Source organism: Anomaloglossus baeobatrachus, chromosome 7, assembly GCF_048569485.1.
Source record: "Anomaloglossus baeobatrachus isolate aAnoBae1 chromosome 7, aAnoBae1.hap1, whole genome shotgun sequence".
Classification (NCBI taxonomy): Eukaryota; Metazoa; Chordata; class Amphibia; order Anura; family Aromobatidae; genus Anomaloglossus; species Anomaloglossus baeobatrachus.
Window position 1 is genome coordinate 237,635,270 of NC_134359.1, and position 15,251 is coordinate 237,650,520.

The 15,251-nt window shown below is 51.6% G+C and overlaps 1 protein-coding gene across 2 annotated transcripts in view; it reads right to left on the reverse strand.

Annotated features, from left to right (window-relative positions):
* RRN3 (RNA polymerase I transcription factor RRN3) overlaps positions 1-15,251 on the reverse strand; it is a 127,210-nt gene that overhangs the window by 60,072 nt on the left and 51,887 nt on the right. For both annotated transcript variants that reach the window (XM_075317978.1, XM_075317977.1), the window contains exons 9-11: positions 1,820-1,918; positions 1,035-1,127; positions 264-396 (exon numbers count right to left, since the gene is read on the reverse strand). In XM_075317978.1, coding sequence (XP_075174093.1) covers positions 264-396; positions 1,035-1,127; positions 1,820-1,918 — 325 coding nt within the window. The remainder of the gene's footprint in view (positions 1-263; positions 397-1,034; positions 1,128-1,819; positions 1,919-15,251) is intronic.

The following is a 15,251-nucleotide window of genomic DNA, read 5'->3' on the forward strand; positions in this document are numbered from 1 at the left end:
AGTCTATGCCACCAACAAAAGATGGGCAAGCACTCCGTGACCTCTGTAAATTTGCACCAAAGGCTTTTGATAAAGCTTTTTTAACTCTTGCAATCAGTGGGGGTCCCAGCAGTGGAACCTTGTCAGATTTGACAGTTACCACTAAAGGAGATATGATTACTTGCTTATACAAGAATACCCCATTAAAAATAAAATAAGGAGACGCTGGCTCAGGTCACTAGTGCATATGGAGCCGGCATCAGAAACGCAGCAATATAACTCACCATTCGTGAAGCAGATGTCTTTGATGTACGAGAACAGAACAGAGAGACCCAAGTCCAAGCGCTCGGCAGAAGGATGAGCCATTGTGTCACTGATACAATTTGCGCTCCTCTGCTCCGGTTCTTCATCTTCATCCTTCAAACAAATGTACATATCTAAGGACCCGACAAAAAAAAACCAAAAAACTTTTGGCAGTGACTGCCAAAAACATAGACCTTGTATAGGTGAAGGCTGAACCTCATGTCCAACCCCTGGTGTCCTGAAGAGCAAATGTAGGTAGAAGGGTGAAGATCAGGATCTGGGGCAGTGTCATGGCTTATTTTTTGCGTCCAGAGCTGATGTTTATATGGATATCATTTTGGGGTAGATCAGCTATCCAGTGTGGTGAAAGACGTGGGCTCAGCGTATGAGGTGGCATCAAAGGCAGGGACACGGCGGATGATGTAACTAAACGTCATCAGTCATGAAGCGGTTAAACATTTTGCACCATTTGGCTTTTACTGTTCCTTTATTTCCCTGCACACTGAACTTTGATGTGGTCTATGGTCATATTTTTTAGCTCCTGAGCTGATTTAAGACAGATAAATGAGTTAGAAACTTTCCCACTGGATCTTTAGAATGAGCTCACTGATGGGCTCTCAGTTACCCATTCTGCAGCCAGAAGTAGACAATGCAACCCAAAGGCTATAAAATGCAAAAAGTGCAAATTTTTAATAAACTCAATTATTTCTTTTTTTTTTTAGCAAATAATCTTAACTTGCAGAGCATATTACCATGTTAAACAGTGCTTCTTCTGTATTCACTTGCTTTTTAGCAGTCCATGCATTGTCTTCTGCATCTTCTATAGCATGGCGAGATGCACTCACCTTAAAAAAAAAAAAAAAAAAAAGGAAATGTCAAAAGTGGAAAAGCATTTTATCCTTATAGAAAGAATGAACAATAAATCTCAGATTTTGCAAAATTCTAACGTTACCTGTTGTGAATTTCACCCTTTACACTGTAAAGATTAAAACCCACAACAATCATATAGGCTAGGTGGGTTGTCTATAAGATCAGCAATATTCACCCTCTTCAACCCAGTGTGTGGCTCTTGTTCCAAAAAAAGTCTTCATTATATGCGGATTTCTACTTACCGGTCCAATCTCAAAACACCAGAAAAGGCCTAAAAATGCGATTTTGCCAATCGCCGATTACTGACAATGATTAGCCAAGTGGGTGTTTCCTACCAATTCTTGGGAGTCGAGATGGGACCAGGGAGAACTGGAGTATGGAAGCTGTCATGAATTGGTGCAGGTAAGTACCACTTCATTTTTATTTGTGAGTGTGAACTCTTTTGAAGATAAATTTTTCTCCCCTGCATCGCCCCTTTAAATCACCAAATTTCCTCAAAACAGAGATTCTTTTAAATGACAAAAACCTGAAGACCAAAATCAGATTTGTGATTTTTGCCATCATTAGTCCAGAGAAGAATTCGGTGAATGACAAACCCGTATTTTGGGGTTCCAGCAAATTCTAAGAGTTGACAGCAAACCAATAAATCGAGACTGTAAATACTCACGTCAATTTTAAGCAACTTTTCAATAATGAGTTGCAATATTTCCAGTCTGAGCATTGGGAAGTAGACAGTGACCCGCAGAAGGTTGTGGATGTAACATTCCTACCCGAAGAAAGAAGAAGAGTCAGAATCAGACATGGCCGCACATTATCACTGGACAAGACATAATGGCATAGGCAATATGGTGAGGACTGGTAATGCTGCTGACGAAGACATTAAGATGCAACACTTTGATCCAACCACCGATTAACCTGCCCCAATATTATATATATATATTTTACATACACACGCACACACACACACATACATACACACACACATACATACATACACACACACACACACAAACACACGCATACATATACATACACACACAAACACATACATACATACATAACACACATACACACACTGCAGTCCACCTTGTCTATCTGATGTAATACTGGAGATATCAAAGGTGCTGAGGTAGGAAGAGGCTGCTCACACTGCAGTCCACCTTGTCTATCTGATATAATACTGGAGATATCAGATGTAATGTTAATGCTAATTAAATGTATGCATTACTAGCAGCGCTGTCTGAGAACCCTTCCCCACCCACAGCCATTTGTTTCCCTTCACATATATAGCTTGGTCCTTTGCTTCCTATACAGAGCAAGTTTTCTTAACTGCAGGTGAAGTTACATATAGGCTAGGGACCCCAAAAGAAGGGAATTTGTTTACTTACCGTAAATTCCTTTTCTTCTAGCTCCAATTGGGAGACCCAGACAATTGGGTGTATAGGCTATGCCTCCGGAGGCCGCACAAAGTATTACACTAAAAGTGTAAAGCCCCTCCCCTTCTGCCTATACACCCCCCGTGCTCCCACGGGCTCCTCAGTTTTGGTGCAAAAGCAAGAAGGAGGAAAAAGAATTATAAACTGGTTTAAAGTAACTTCAATCCGAAGGAATATCGGAGAACTGAAACCATTCAACATGAACAACATGTGTACACAAAAAAACAGGGGCGGGTGCTGGGTCTCCCAATTGGAGCTAGAAGAAAAGGAATTTACGGTAAGTAAACAAAATTCCCTTCTTCTTTGTCGCTCCATTGGGAGACCCAGACAATTGGGACGTCCAAAAGCAGTCCCTGGGTGGGTAAAATAATACCTCGTAATGGAGCCGTAAAACGGCCCCTTCCTACAGGTGGGCAACCGCCGCCTGAAGGACTCGCCTACCTAGGCTGGCATCCGCCGAAGCATAGGTATGCACCTGATAGTGTTTCGTGAAAGTGTGCAGGCTCGACCAGGTAGCCGCCTGACACACCTGCTGAGCCGTAGCCTGGTGCCTCAAAGCCCAGGACGCACCCACGGCTCTGGTAGAATGGGCCTTCAGCCCTGAGGGAACCGGAAGCCCAGCTGAACGGTAAGCTTCTAGAATTGGTTCCTTGATCCACCGAGCCAGGGTTGATTTGGAAGCCTGTGACCCTTTACGCTGGCCAGCGACAAGGACAAAGAGTGCATCCGAGCGGCGCAGGGGCGCCGTACGAGAAATGTAGAGTCTGAGTGCTCTCACCAGATCTAACAAGTGCAAATCCTTTTCACATTGGTGAATTGGATGAGGGCAAAAAGAGGGTAAGGAGATATCCTGATTGAGATGAAAGGGGGATACCACCTTAGGGAGAAATTCCGAAACCGGACGCAGAACCACCTTATCCTGGTGAAACACCAGGAAAGGGGCTTTGCATGACAATGCTGCTAGCTCAGACACTCTCCGAAGTGAAGTGACTGCTACTAGGAAAACCACTTTCTGCGAAAGGCGTGCGAGAGAAATATCCCTCATTGGCTCGAACGGTGGTTTCTGAAGAACCATCAGCACCCTGTTCAGATCCCAGGGTTCCAACGGACGTTTGTAAGGAGGGACGATGTGACAAACCCCCTGCAGGAACGTGCGTACCTGTGGAAGTCTGGCCAAGCGCTTCTGAAAAAACACAGAGCGCAGAGACTTGTCCCTTAAGGGAGCCAAACGACAAACCCTTTTCCAATCCGGACTGAAGAAAGGACAGAAAAGTGGGCAAGGCAAATGGCCAGGGAGAAAAACCCTGATCAGAGCACCACGACAGGAATATTTTCCACGTCCTGTGGTAGATCTTGGCGGACGTTGGTTTCCTGGCCTGTCTCATAGTGGCAATGACCTCTTGAGATAATCCTGAAGACGCTAAGATCCAGGACTCAATGGCCACACAGTCAGGTTGAGGGCCGCAGAATTCAGATGGAAAAACGGCCCTTGAGACAGCAAGTCTGGTCGGTCTGGTAGTGCCCACGGTTGGCCGACCGTGAGATGCCACAGATCCGGGTACCACGACCTCCTCGGCCAGTCTGGAGCGACGAGGATGGCGCGGCGGCAGTCGGCCCTGATCTTGCGTAACACTCTGGGCAACAGTGCCAGCGGAGGAAACACATAAGGGAGTTGAAACTGCGACCAATCCTGAACTAAGGCGTCTGCCGCCAGAGCTCTGTGATCGTGAGAACGTGCCATAAATGCCGTGACCTTGTTGTTGTGCCGGTACGCCATTAGGTCGACGTCCGGCATCCCCCAGCGGCAACAGATCTCCTGAAACACGTCCGGGTGAAGGGACCATTCCCCTGCGTCCATGCCCTGGCGACTGAGAAAGTCTGCTTCCCAGTTTTCCACGCCCGGGATGTGAACTGCGGAGATGGTGGAGGCCGTGGCTTCCACCCACATCAAAATCCGCCGGACTTCCTGGAAGGCTTGCCGACTGCGTGTTCCTCCTTGGTGGTTGATGTAAGCCACCGCTGTGGAGTTGTCCGACTGAATTCGGATCTGCTTGCCTTCCAGCCACTGCTGGAACGCCTTTAGGGCCAGATACACTGCCCTTATCTCCAGAACATTGATCTGAAGCGAGGACTCTTGCTGGGTCCACGTACCCTGAGCCCTGTGGTGGAGAAAAACCGCTCCCCACCCTGACAGACTCGCGTCCGTCGTGACCACCTCCCAGGATGGGGGTAGGAAGGATTTCCCCTTCGATAATGAAGTGGGAAGAAGCCACCACCGAAGGGAAGCTTTGGTCGCCTGAGAGAGGGAGACGTTCCTGTCGAGGGACGTCGGCTTCCTGTCCCATTTGCGTAGGATGTCCCATTGAAGAGGACGCAGGTGAAACTGCGCGAAAGGAACTGCCTCCATTGCTGCCACCATCTTCCCCAGGAAGTGCATGAGGCGCCTCAAGGGGTGTGACTGGCCTTGAAGGAGAGATTGTACCCCTGTCTGTAGTGACCGCTGCTTGATCAGCGGAAGCTTCACTATCGCTGAGAGGGTATGAAACTCCATGCCAAGGTATGTGAGCGATTGGGCCGGTGTCAGATTTGACTTTGGAAAATTGATGATCCACCCAAAACTCTGGAGAGTCTCCAGGGTAGCGTCGAGGCTGTGTTGGCATGCCTCTTGAGAGGGTGCCTTGATCAGGAGATCGTCCAAGTAAGGGATCACCGAGTGACCCTGAGAGTGGAGGACTGCTACTACAGTAGCCATAACCTTGGTGAATACCCGTGGGGCTGTTGCCAGGCCGAACGGCAGTGCCACGAACTGCAGGTGTTCGTTTTCTATGGCGAAGCGCAAGAAGCGCTGGTGCTCTGGAGCAATCGGTACGTGGAGATAAGCATCTTTGATATCGATCGATGCAAGGAAATCTCCTTGGGACATTGAGGCGATGACGGAGCGGAGGGATTCCATCCGGAACCGCCTGGTCGTTACGTGTTTGTTGAGAAGTTTCAGGTCCAGGACAGGACGGAAAGACCCGTCCTTCTTTGGGACCACAAACAAGTTGGAGTAAAAACCGTGGCCCTGTTGCTGAAGAGGAACAGGGACCACCACTCCTTCTGCCTTCAGAGTGCCCAGCGCCTGCAGAAGAGCCTCGGCTCGCTCGGGAGGCGGGGATGACCTGAAGAATCGAGTCGGGGGACGAGAGGTGAACTCTATCTTGTAACCGTGAGACAGAATGTCTCTCACCCAACGGTCTTTTACCCGTGGCAGCCAGGCGTCGCAAAAGCGGGAGAGCCTGCCACCGACCGAAGATGCGGAGTGAGGAGGCCGAAAGTCATGAGGAAGCCGCTTTGGTAGCGGCACCTCCGGTGGCCTTTTTAGGACGTGACCTAGACCGCCATGCGTCAGAGTTCCTTTGATCTTTCTGAGGCCTTTTGGATGAGGAGAATTGGGACCTGCCCGCGCCCCGAAAGGACCGAAACCTCGACTGCCCCTTCCTCTGTTGGGGTATGTTCGGTTTGGGCTGGGGTAAGGATGTATCCTTTCCCTTGGATTGTTTGATGATTTCATCCAAACGCTCGCCAAACAATCGGTCGCCAGAAATTGGCAAACTGGTTAAGCGCTTTTTGGAAACAGAATCTGCCTTCCATTCCCGTAGCCACAAGGCCCTGCGGAGTACCACCGAATTGGCGGCTGCAACCGCCGTACGGCTCGCAGAGTCCAGGACAGCATTAATAGCGTAAGACGCAAATGCCGACGTCTGAGTGGTTATGGACGCCACCTGTGGCGCGGACGTGCGTGTGGCTGCGTCAATTTGCGCTTGACCTGCTGAGATAGCTTGTAGCGCCCATACGGCTGCGAACGCTGGGGCAAAAGAAGCGCCGATAGCTTCATAGATGGACTTCAACCAGAGTTCCATCTGCCTGTCAGTGGCATCTTTGAGTGAAGCCGCATCTTCCACTGCAAGTATGGATCTAGCTGCCAGTCTGGAGATTGGAGGATCCACTTTGGGACACTGAGCCCAACTTTTGACCACGTCAGGGGGAAAAGGATAACGTGTATCCTTAAGGCGCTTAGAAAAACGCTTATCTGGACAAGCATGGTGATTGTGGACTGCCTCTCTGAAATCAGAGTGGTCCAGAAACATACTCTGTGTACGCTTGGGAAACCTGAAACGGAATTTCTCCTGCTGAGAAGCTGACTCCTCCACCGGAGGAGCTGAGGGGGAAATATCCAACATACGATTGATGGACGCAATAAGGTCGTTCACTATGGCGTCCCCGTCCGGAGTATCAAGATTGAGAGCGGCCTCAGGATCAGAATCCTGATCAGCTGTCTCCGCATCATCAACCAGAGATTCCCCCCTCTGAGACCCTGCACAATATGATGATGTCGAGGGAAAATCTAAGCGAGCTCGCTTAGTCGGTCTGGGGCTGGGGTCTGTGTCAGAACCCTCAGCCTGGGATCCATGAGATACCCCGGGAGGACATTGTTGGTCCAACTGAGGTGGGCCAGGAAACAAAGATTCAACAGAGTCCCTGTGCTGAGATACCGGCCTGGACTGCAAGGCTTTTAGTATCTTAGCCATAGTCTCAGAGAGTTTTGCAAACTCCGTCCCCGTCACCTGAACAGTGTTAGCAGGTGGCTCCCCCTGGGCCCCTCTTAGCAGAGGCTCCGGCTGAGTAAGTGCCACAGGGGCCGAACAGTGCACACAATGAGGGTCAGTGGAACCTGCCGGTAGCGGGGTCGTACATGCGGCGCAGGCAACATAATAAGCCTGTGTTTTGGCACCCCTACCTTTCGTGGGCGCCATGCTATTATCTTCCCTGAGTAACACAATAGGGTATATAGCCAGAAATCAACTGTGCACCATACAGTGTAAAACATATATACCATAAACATATAATGTTACACTACTGCACAATGGGGCTAGCACCACAGGTGCTGCTTACCACCCGCCTAAAGCGGTTGTGAGGCCACCAGAGTCCCTGCCTGGGTCTCCCAGACTTTGTCCCCCTCTGCAGCGTCCGAGGAGCTGACAGGAATGGCTGCCGGCGTCCTGAGGAGAGGAGGGAGCCGTGGGCGTGACCCAGAAAGAGCGGGAACTGGTGCCCGCACTGTGCACAGTGAGAGGGGTGGAGTATGCAAAGCATGCTCCAGCCCTCAGTGCTGCTCGTTCTGTGCAGCGTCCCACCCTTCCCCTGCCTGTCAGGGCTGTGGGCGGGAGGAAAGGAAACTAGGCCGCAAAAAGCCGGGGACTCTAGTAATAAACGCGGCCGCCGTAAAAGCGCGGCCGGCGTGAAAGTCCCCGGCGCACTACAAGTCCCAGCCGCGCCGCAGTGTTTCCATGGCCGCGGCGGTCAGTGCGGCAGTCCCTATACATAAACACACTCAGCAACGCTGAGTGTGTAATGGCACATATTAACCCGGTCAGCGCCGTGGTCCCCGGTGCACTAGCACACCCAGCAAAGCTGGAGTGTTGCTGTGCGCTGTCCCCACAGGGATACAGAGTACCTCCAAGTAGCAGGGCCATGTCCCTGAACGATACCCGGCTCCTATCCAGCAGGCTCCACAGGAGTTGTGGATGAAGCACGGTCTCAGTGCCTGGAGACCGATAGGATCCCACTTCACCCAGAGCCCTGAGGGGGATGGGGAAGGAAAACAGCATGTGGGCTCCAGCCTCCGTACCCGCAATGGATACCTCAACCTTACAACACCACCGACAAGAGTGGGGTGAGAAGGGAGCATGCTGGGGGCTCTATATGGGCCCACTTTTCTTCCATCCGACATGGTCAGCAGCTGCTGCTGACCAATCTGTGGAGCTGTGCGTGCGTGTCTGACCTCCTTCGCACAAAGCAAAAAACTGAGGAGCCCGTGGGAGCACGGGGGGTGTATAGGCAGAAGGGGAGAGGCTTAACACTTTTGAGTGTAATACTTTGTGCGGCCTCCGGAGGCATAGCCTATACACCCAAATGTCTGGGTCTCCCAATGGAGCGACAAAGAAGAAGGGAATTTTGTTACTTACCGTAAATTCCTTTTCTTCTAGCTCCTATTGGGAGACCCAGACGATTGGGTGTATAGCACTGCCCTCCGGAGGCCACACAAAGCAATTACACTAAAAAGTGTAAGGCCCCTCCCCTTCTGGCTATACACCCCCAGTGGGATCACTGGCTCACCAGTTTTAGTGCAAAAGCAAGAAGGAGGAAAGCCAATAACTGGTTTAAACAAATTCACTCCGAAGATACGTCGGAGAACTGAAAACCATTCAACATGAACAACATGTGTACCCGAAAAACAACCAAAAATCCCGAAGGACAACAGGGCGGGTGCTGGGTCTCCCAATAGGAGCTAGAAGAAAAGGAATTTACGGTAAGTAACAAAATTCCCTTCTTCTTCGGCGCTCCATTGGGAGACCCAGACGATTGGGACGTCCAAAAGCTGTCCCTGGGTGGGTAAAGAAATACCTCATGTTAGAGCTGCAAAGACAGCCCTCCCCTACGGGGAGGCAACTGCCGCCTGCAGGACTCTTCTACCTAGGCTGGCGTCCGCCGAAGCATAGGTATGCACCTGATAATGTTTGGTGAAAGTGTGCAGACTCGACCAGGTGGCTGCCTGGCACACCTGTTGAGCCGTAGCCTGGTGTCGTAATGCCCAGGACGCACCCACGGCTCTGGTAGAATGGGCCTTCAGCCCTGATGGAACCGGAAGCCCAGCAGAACGGTAGGCTTCAAGAATTGGTTCTTTGATCCATCGAGCCAGGGTGGCTTTGGAAGCCTGTGACCCTTTGCGCTTACCAGCGACAAGGACAAAGAGTGCATCCGAGCGGCGCAGGGGTGCCGTGCGGGAAATGTAGATTCTGAGTGCTCTCACCAGATCCAACAAATGTAAATCCTTTTCATACCGATGAACTGCATGCGGATAAAAGGAAGGCAAGGAGATATCCTGATTAAGATGAAAAGAGGATACCACCTTAGGGAGAAACTCCTGAATGGGGCGCAGCACTACCTTGTCCTGGTGGAACACCAGGAAAGGAGCCTTGGATGACAGCGCTGCTAGTTCGGACACTCTCCGAAGAGACGTGACCGCTACCAGAAAGGCCACTTTCTGTGAGAGTCGAGAAAGTGACACATCCCTCAGAGGCTCGAAGGGCGGCTTCTGGAGAGCAACAAGGACCTTGTTTAGATCCCACGGATCTAACGGCCGCCTGTACGGAGGTACGATATGACAAACCCCCTGCAGGAACGTGCGCACCTGAGAAAGTCGTGCTAGACGCTTCTGAAAAAACACGGATAGTGCCGAGACTTGCCCTTTAAGGGAGCCGAGCGACAAGCCCTTTTCCAACCCAGATTGCAGGAAGGAAAGAAAAACAGGTAACGCGAATGGCCAGGGAGATACTCCTTGTGCAGAGCACCAGGATAAGAAAATCTTCCACGTTCTGTGGTAGATCTTAGCAGAAGTGGACTTCCTAGCCTGTCTCATGGTGGCCACGACCCCTTGGGATAATCCTGAAGACGCTAGGATCCAGGACTCAATGGCCACACAGTCAGGTTCAGGGCCGCAGAATTCCGATGGAAAAACGGCCCTTGGGACAGTAAGTCTGGACGGTCTGGTAGTGCCCACGGTTGGCCGACCGTGAGATGCCACAGATCCGGGTACCACGACCTCCTCGGCCAGTCTGGGGCGACGAGTATGACGCGGCCGCAATCGGATCTGATCTTGCGTAACACTCTGGGCAAGAGTGCCAGAGGTGGAAACACATAAGGGAGCCGGAACTGCGACCAATCTTGCACTAAGGCGTCTGCCGCCAGAGCTCTTTGATCGCGAGACCGCGCTATGAAGGTCGGGACCTTGTTGTTGTGCCGAGACGCCATTAGGTCGACGTCCGGCACACCCCAGCGGCGGCAGATTTCCTGAAACACGTCCGGGTGAAGGGACCATTCCCCTGCGTCCATGCCCTGGCGACTGAGGAAGTCTGCTTCCCAGTTTTCTACGCCCGGGATGTGAACTGCTGATATGGTGGATGCTCTTTCCTCTACCCACATCAGAATCCGCCTGACTTCCTGGAAGGCTTGCCGACTGCGTGTCCCTCCTTGGTGGTTGATGTATGCCACCGCTGTGGAGTTGTCCGACTGAATTCGGATCTGTTTTCCTTCCAGCCACTGCTGGAAGGCTAATAGGGCAAGATACACTGCCCTGATCTCCAGAACATTGATCTGAAGGGTGGATTCCTGCTGAGTCCACGTCCCTTGAGCCCTGTGGTGGAGAAAAACTGCTCCCCACCCTGACAGACTCACGTCTGTCGTGACCACTGCCCAGGATGGGGGCAGGAATGATCTTCCCTGCGATAATGAGGTGGGAAGAAGCCACCATAGCAGAGAATCCTTGGCCGTCTGAGAAAGGGAGACTTTCCTGTCTAGGGAAGTTGTCTTCCCGTCCCATTGGCGGAGAATGTCCCATTGAAGTGGACGCAGATGAAACTGCGCGAACGGGACTGCCTCCATTGCTGCCATCATCTTCCCTAGGAAGTGCATGAGGCGCCTTAAGGGGTGCGACTGACCCTGAAGGAGAGACTGCACCCCTGTCTGTAGTGACCGCTGCTTGTCCAGCGGAAGCTTCACTATCGCTGAGAGAGTATGAAACTCCATGCCAAGATACGTTAGTGATTGAGTCGGTGCCAGGTTTGACTTTGAAAAGTTGATGATCCACCCGAAAGTCTGGAGAGTCTCCAGCGCAACATTCAGGCTGTGTTGGCATGCCTCTTGAGAGGGTGCTTTGACAAGTAGATCGTCCAAGTAAGGGATCACCGAGTGTCCCTGAGAATGCAAGACTGCTACCACTGCCGCCATGACCTTGGTGAAAACCCGTGGGGCTGTCGCCAGACCAAATGGCAGAGCTACGAACTGGAGATGGTCGTCTCCTATCACGAAACGTAGGAAACGTTGGTGCTCTGTAGCAATCGGCACGTGGAGATAAGCATCTTTGATGTCTATTGATGCAAGGAAATCTCCTTGAGACATTGAGGCAATGACAGAGCGGAGGGATTCCATCCGGAACCGCCTGGCGTTCACATGCTTGTTGAGCAGTTTTAGGTCCAGAGCAGGACGGAACGAGCCGTCCTTTTTTGGAACCACGAAGAGATTGGAGTAAAAACCTTGCCCTTGTTCCTGCAGAGGAACAGGGATCACCACTCCTTCTGCTCTTAGTGAGCACACCGCCTGCAGAAGGGCATTTGCTCGGTCGGGATGTGGGGAGGTTCTGAAGAACCGAGGCGGAGGATGAGAACTGAATTCTATCCTGTACCCGTGAGACAAAATGTCTGCTACCCACCGGTCTTTGACCTGTGGCAGCCAAATGTCGCAAAAGCGGGAGAGCCTGCCACCGACCGAGGATGCGGAGGGATGAGGCCGAAAGTCATGAGGCAGCCGCCTTGGAAGCGGTTCCTCCGGTTGTTTTCTTGGGGCGTGAATGAGCCCGCCAGGAATCTGAGCTCCTTTGCTCCTTCTGAGTCCCTTTGGACGAGGAGAATTGGGTCTTGCTGGAGCCTCGAAAGGACCGAAACCTCGACTGCCACTTCCTCTGTTGAGGTTTGCTCGATCTGGGCTGGGGTAAGGAGGAGTCCTTACCCTTGGACTGTTTAATGATCTCAGCCAATTGCTCACCAAACAGTCTGTCTCCAGATAGTGGCAAGCTGGTTAAACATTTCTTGGAAGCAGAATCTGCTTTCCATTCCTTTAACCACAAGGCTCTGCGCAAAACCACAGAGTTGGCAGACGCCATTGAGGTACGGCTCGTAGAGTCCAGGACAGCGTTGATAGCGTAAGTCGCAAACGCAGACATTTGCGAAGTTAGGGACGCTACTCGCGGCACTGCTGGACGTATGATAGAGTCCACTTGTGCCAGGCCAGCTGAAATAGCTTGGAGTGCCCACACGGCCGCGAATGCTGGAGCAAACGACGTGCCGATAGCTTCATAGACAGACTTTAACCAAAGGTCCATCTGTCTGTCATTGGCATCTTTAAGTGAAGCCCCATCTTCCACTGCAACTAAGGACCTAGCCGCAAGCCTGGAGATTGGGGGGTCCACCTTTGGACACTGGGTCCAGCGTTTGACCACGTCAGGGGGAAAGGGATAACGTGTATCCTTAAGACGTTTGGAGAAACGCTTATCTGGATAAGCATGATGTTTCTGGACTGATTCTCTGAAGTCAGAGTGGTCCAGAAAAGTACTCAATTTACGCTTAGGATACCGGAACTGGAACTTCTCCTGCTGTGCAGCTGCCTCCTCAGCAGAAGGGGCTGGGGGAGAAATATCCAACAGTCTATTGATGGCCGCTATAAGGTCATTTACCATAGCGTCACCATCAGGGGTATCTAGATTGAGAGCGGTGTCAGGAGTAGATTCCTGATCACCCACCTCTGTCTCCTCATACAGAGCCTCGTCTCGCTGAGACCCTGACCAGTGTGATGACGGCGAGGGTCTTTCCCAGCGAGCCCGCTTAGGCTGCCTGGGACTGTCATCCGAGTCAGAGTCTTCAGCCTGTGATGCCTGGGACCCCCTTGAAGTACGGATTAGTTCCAACTGAGGGGGACCGGGGAGCATAGACACAGCAGTGTCCATGGTCTGAGAAACTGGCCTGGACTGCAAGGTTTCCAGGATTTTTGTCATAGTCACAGACATCTTATCAGCAAAAACTGCAAATTCTGTCCCCGTCACCGGGGCAGGGTTCACAGGCGTCTCTGCCTGGGCCACTACTACCATAGACTCTGGCTGACGAAGTGGCACAGGGATTGAACATTGCACACAATGGGGGTCATTGGAACCTGCCGGTAGATTAGCCCCACATGCGGCACAAGCAGTGCGTACCGCCTGTGCCTTGGCACCCTTGCGTTTTGCGGATGACATGTTGTTGTCTCCTCAGAGCAATGAGGGTATAAGCCAAGAAGCGACCGTACAGTGCAATATAAATATATATGGTACAGAGAAAAAATGCACTAAATAACACTGTGGCACTAGTGGGGCCAGCACTTATGTGCAGCTTACCGCCCGCATAAACGCGGGTGTGTGGTCGCCAGAGTCCCTTGTCTGAGTCCCCCAGAGCCTGTGTCCGTTCTCCAGCCAGACTGCATGCAGGAATGGCTGCCGGCGTCCTGTGGAGAGGGGCGGGCCCTGGGCGTGTTGAGACCAAGAGCGGGAAACTTGCGTCCCCACTGTGCCCAGTGAGAGGGCTGGAGCATGTAAATAAGGCTCCAGCCCTCGGCGCTGCCTATTGCACAGCGTCTCTCCCTTTCCCTGATTGACAGGGTGGGGGCGGGAACGAACCGTAACTAGGCCGCAAAAGCCGGGGACTAGATTTATGAGCGCTGCCGCCGTAAAAGCGCGGGCAGCGCGAGTCCCCGGCGCACTACAAGTCCCAGCGGCGCCGCCGCTCCCGGAGCGGCCGGCGCGGTAGTTCCCAAGACAAAAATCACTCAGCTAAGCTGCAGTGACTCTAACCCGAGCGCGCAGCGCTAGTGCCCCCGGCGCACTAGCACACCCAGCAAGCCTGGAGTGTGCGTGGCCTGTCTGTGCGGGGACACAGAGTACCTGAACGTTGCAGGGCCTTGTCCCTGACTGTACTCAGCTCCTCCAGCAGGGTCTCTGGGTCTGTGGATGGAGCTCGGCCTCAGGGTTCGGGGGCCGGTAAGATCCCACTTCCACAGAGCCCCTCAGGGGGATGGGGAAGGAAAGCAGCATGTGGGCTCCAGCCTCCGTACCCGCAATGGGTACCTCAACCTTACAAACCGCAAGTGGGGTGAGAAGGGAGCATGCTGGGGGCCCTATATGGGCTCTCTTTTCTTCCATCCGATAGAGTCAGCAGCTACTGCTGACTAAACAGTGGAGCTATGCGTGGATGTCTGACCTCCTTCGCACAAAGCAGAAAACTGGTGAGCCAGTGATCCCACTGGGGGTGTATAGCCAGAAGGGGAGGGGCCTTACACTTTTTAGTGTAATTGCTTTGTGTGGCCTCCGGAGGGCAGTGCTATACACCCAATCGTCTGGGTCTCCCAATGGAGCGCCGAAGAAATAGAGATTACCTTGGCATTGGTTTTGGGGCTCTTTTGCATTGATCAATACAATTGGGGAAACATCTCTTATATTCCTATTATTCATAGCAGTTATGCATATTCCATTTTCAAGTTTTTCACTTTTTCAGATAGTCCATTGTATTTTTCAGTCTAGCATTCCCATAGCAGTTTTGCTTTTCATCATTCCCATATATATTGTGACTGGTGTGCAACTCTTCATCCTATTGTACTGAGATAAGAAGAGGCTGCTCATACTGCTGTCCACCTTGTCTATCTGATATAATACTGGAGATATCAGAGATGCTGAGATAAGAAGAGGCTGCTCACACTGCTGTCCATCTGGTCTGATTAAATACTGGAGATATCAGATGTAATGTTAATGCTAATTATATTTATGCATTACTAGTAGTGATGAGCAGACTCGCAGATGACCGGGACCAGCGGGTCTCTGTTATCTGGTTTTTAAAATCCGCTTCCCTTCCGGTCCCCAAAAAAGTTTATGGGGACCAGAATCCAGAGATTAGATTAAATTAAAAATGGTGGTAGGTAGGGATAGGGGGATAGGAGCTGTATTTACCAAGCCTCATTCATGGCTGTACACAGCTCCCAGGCCGC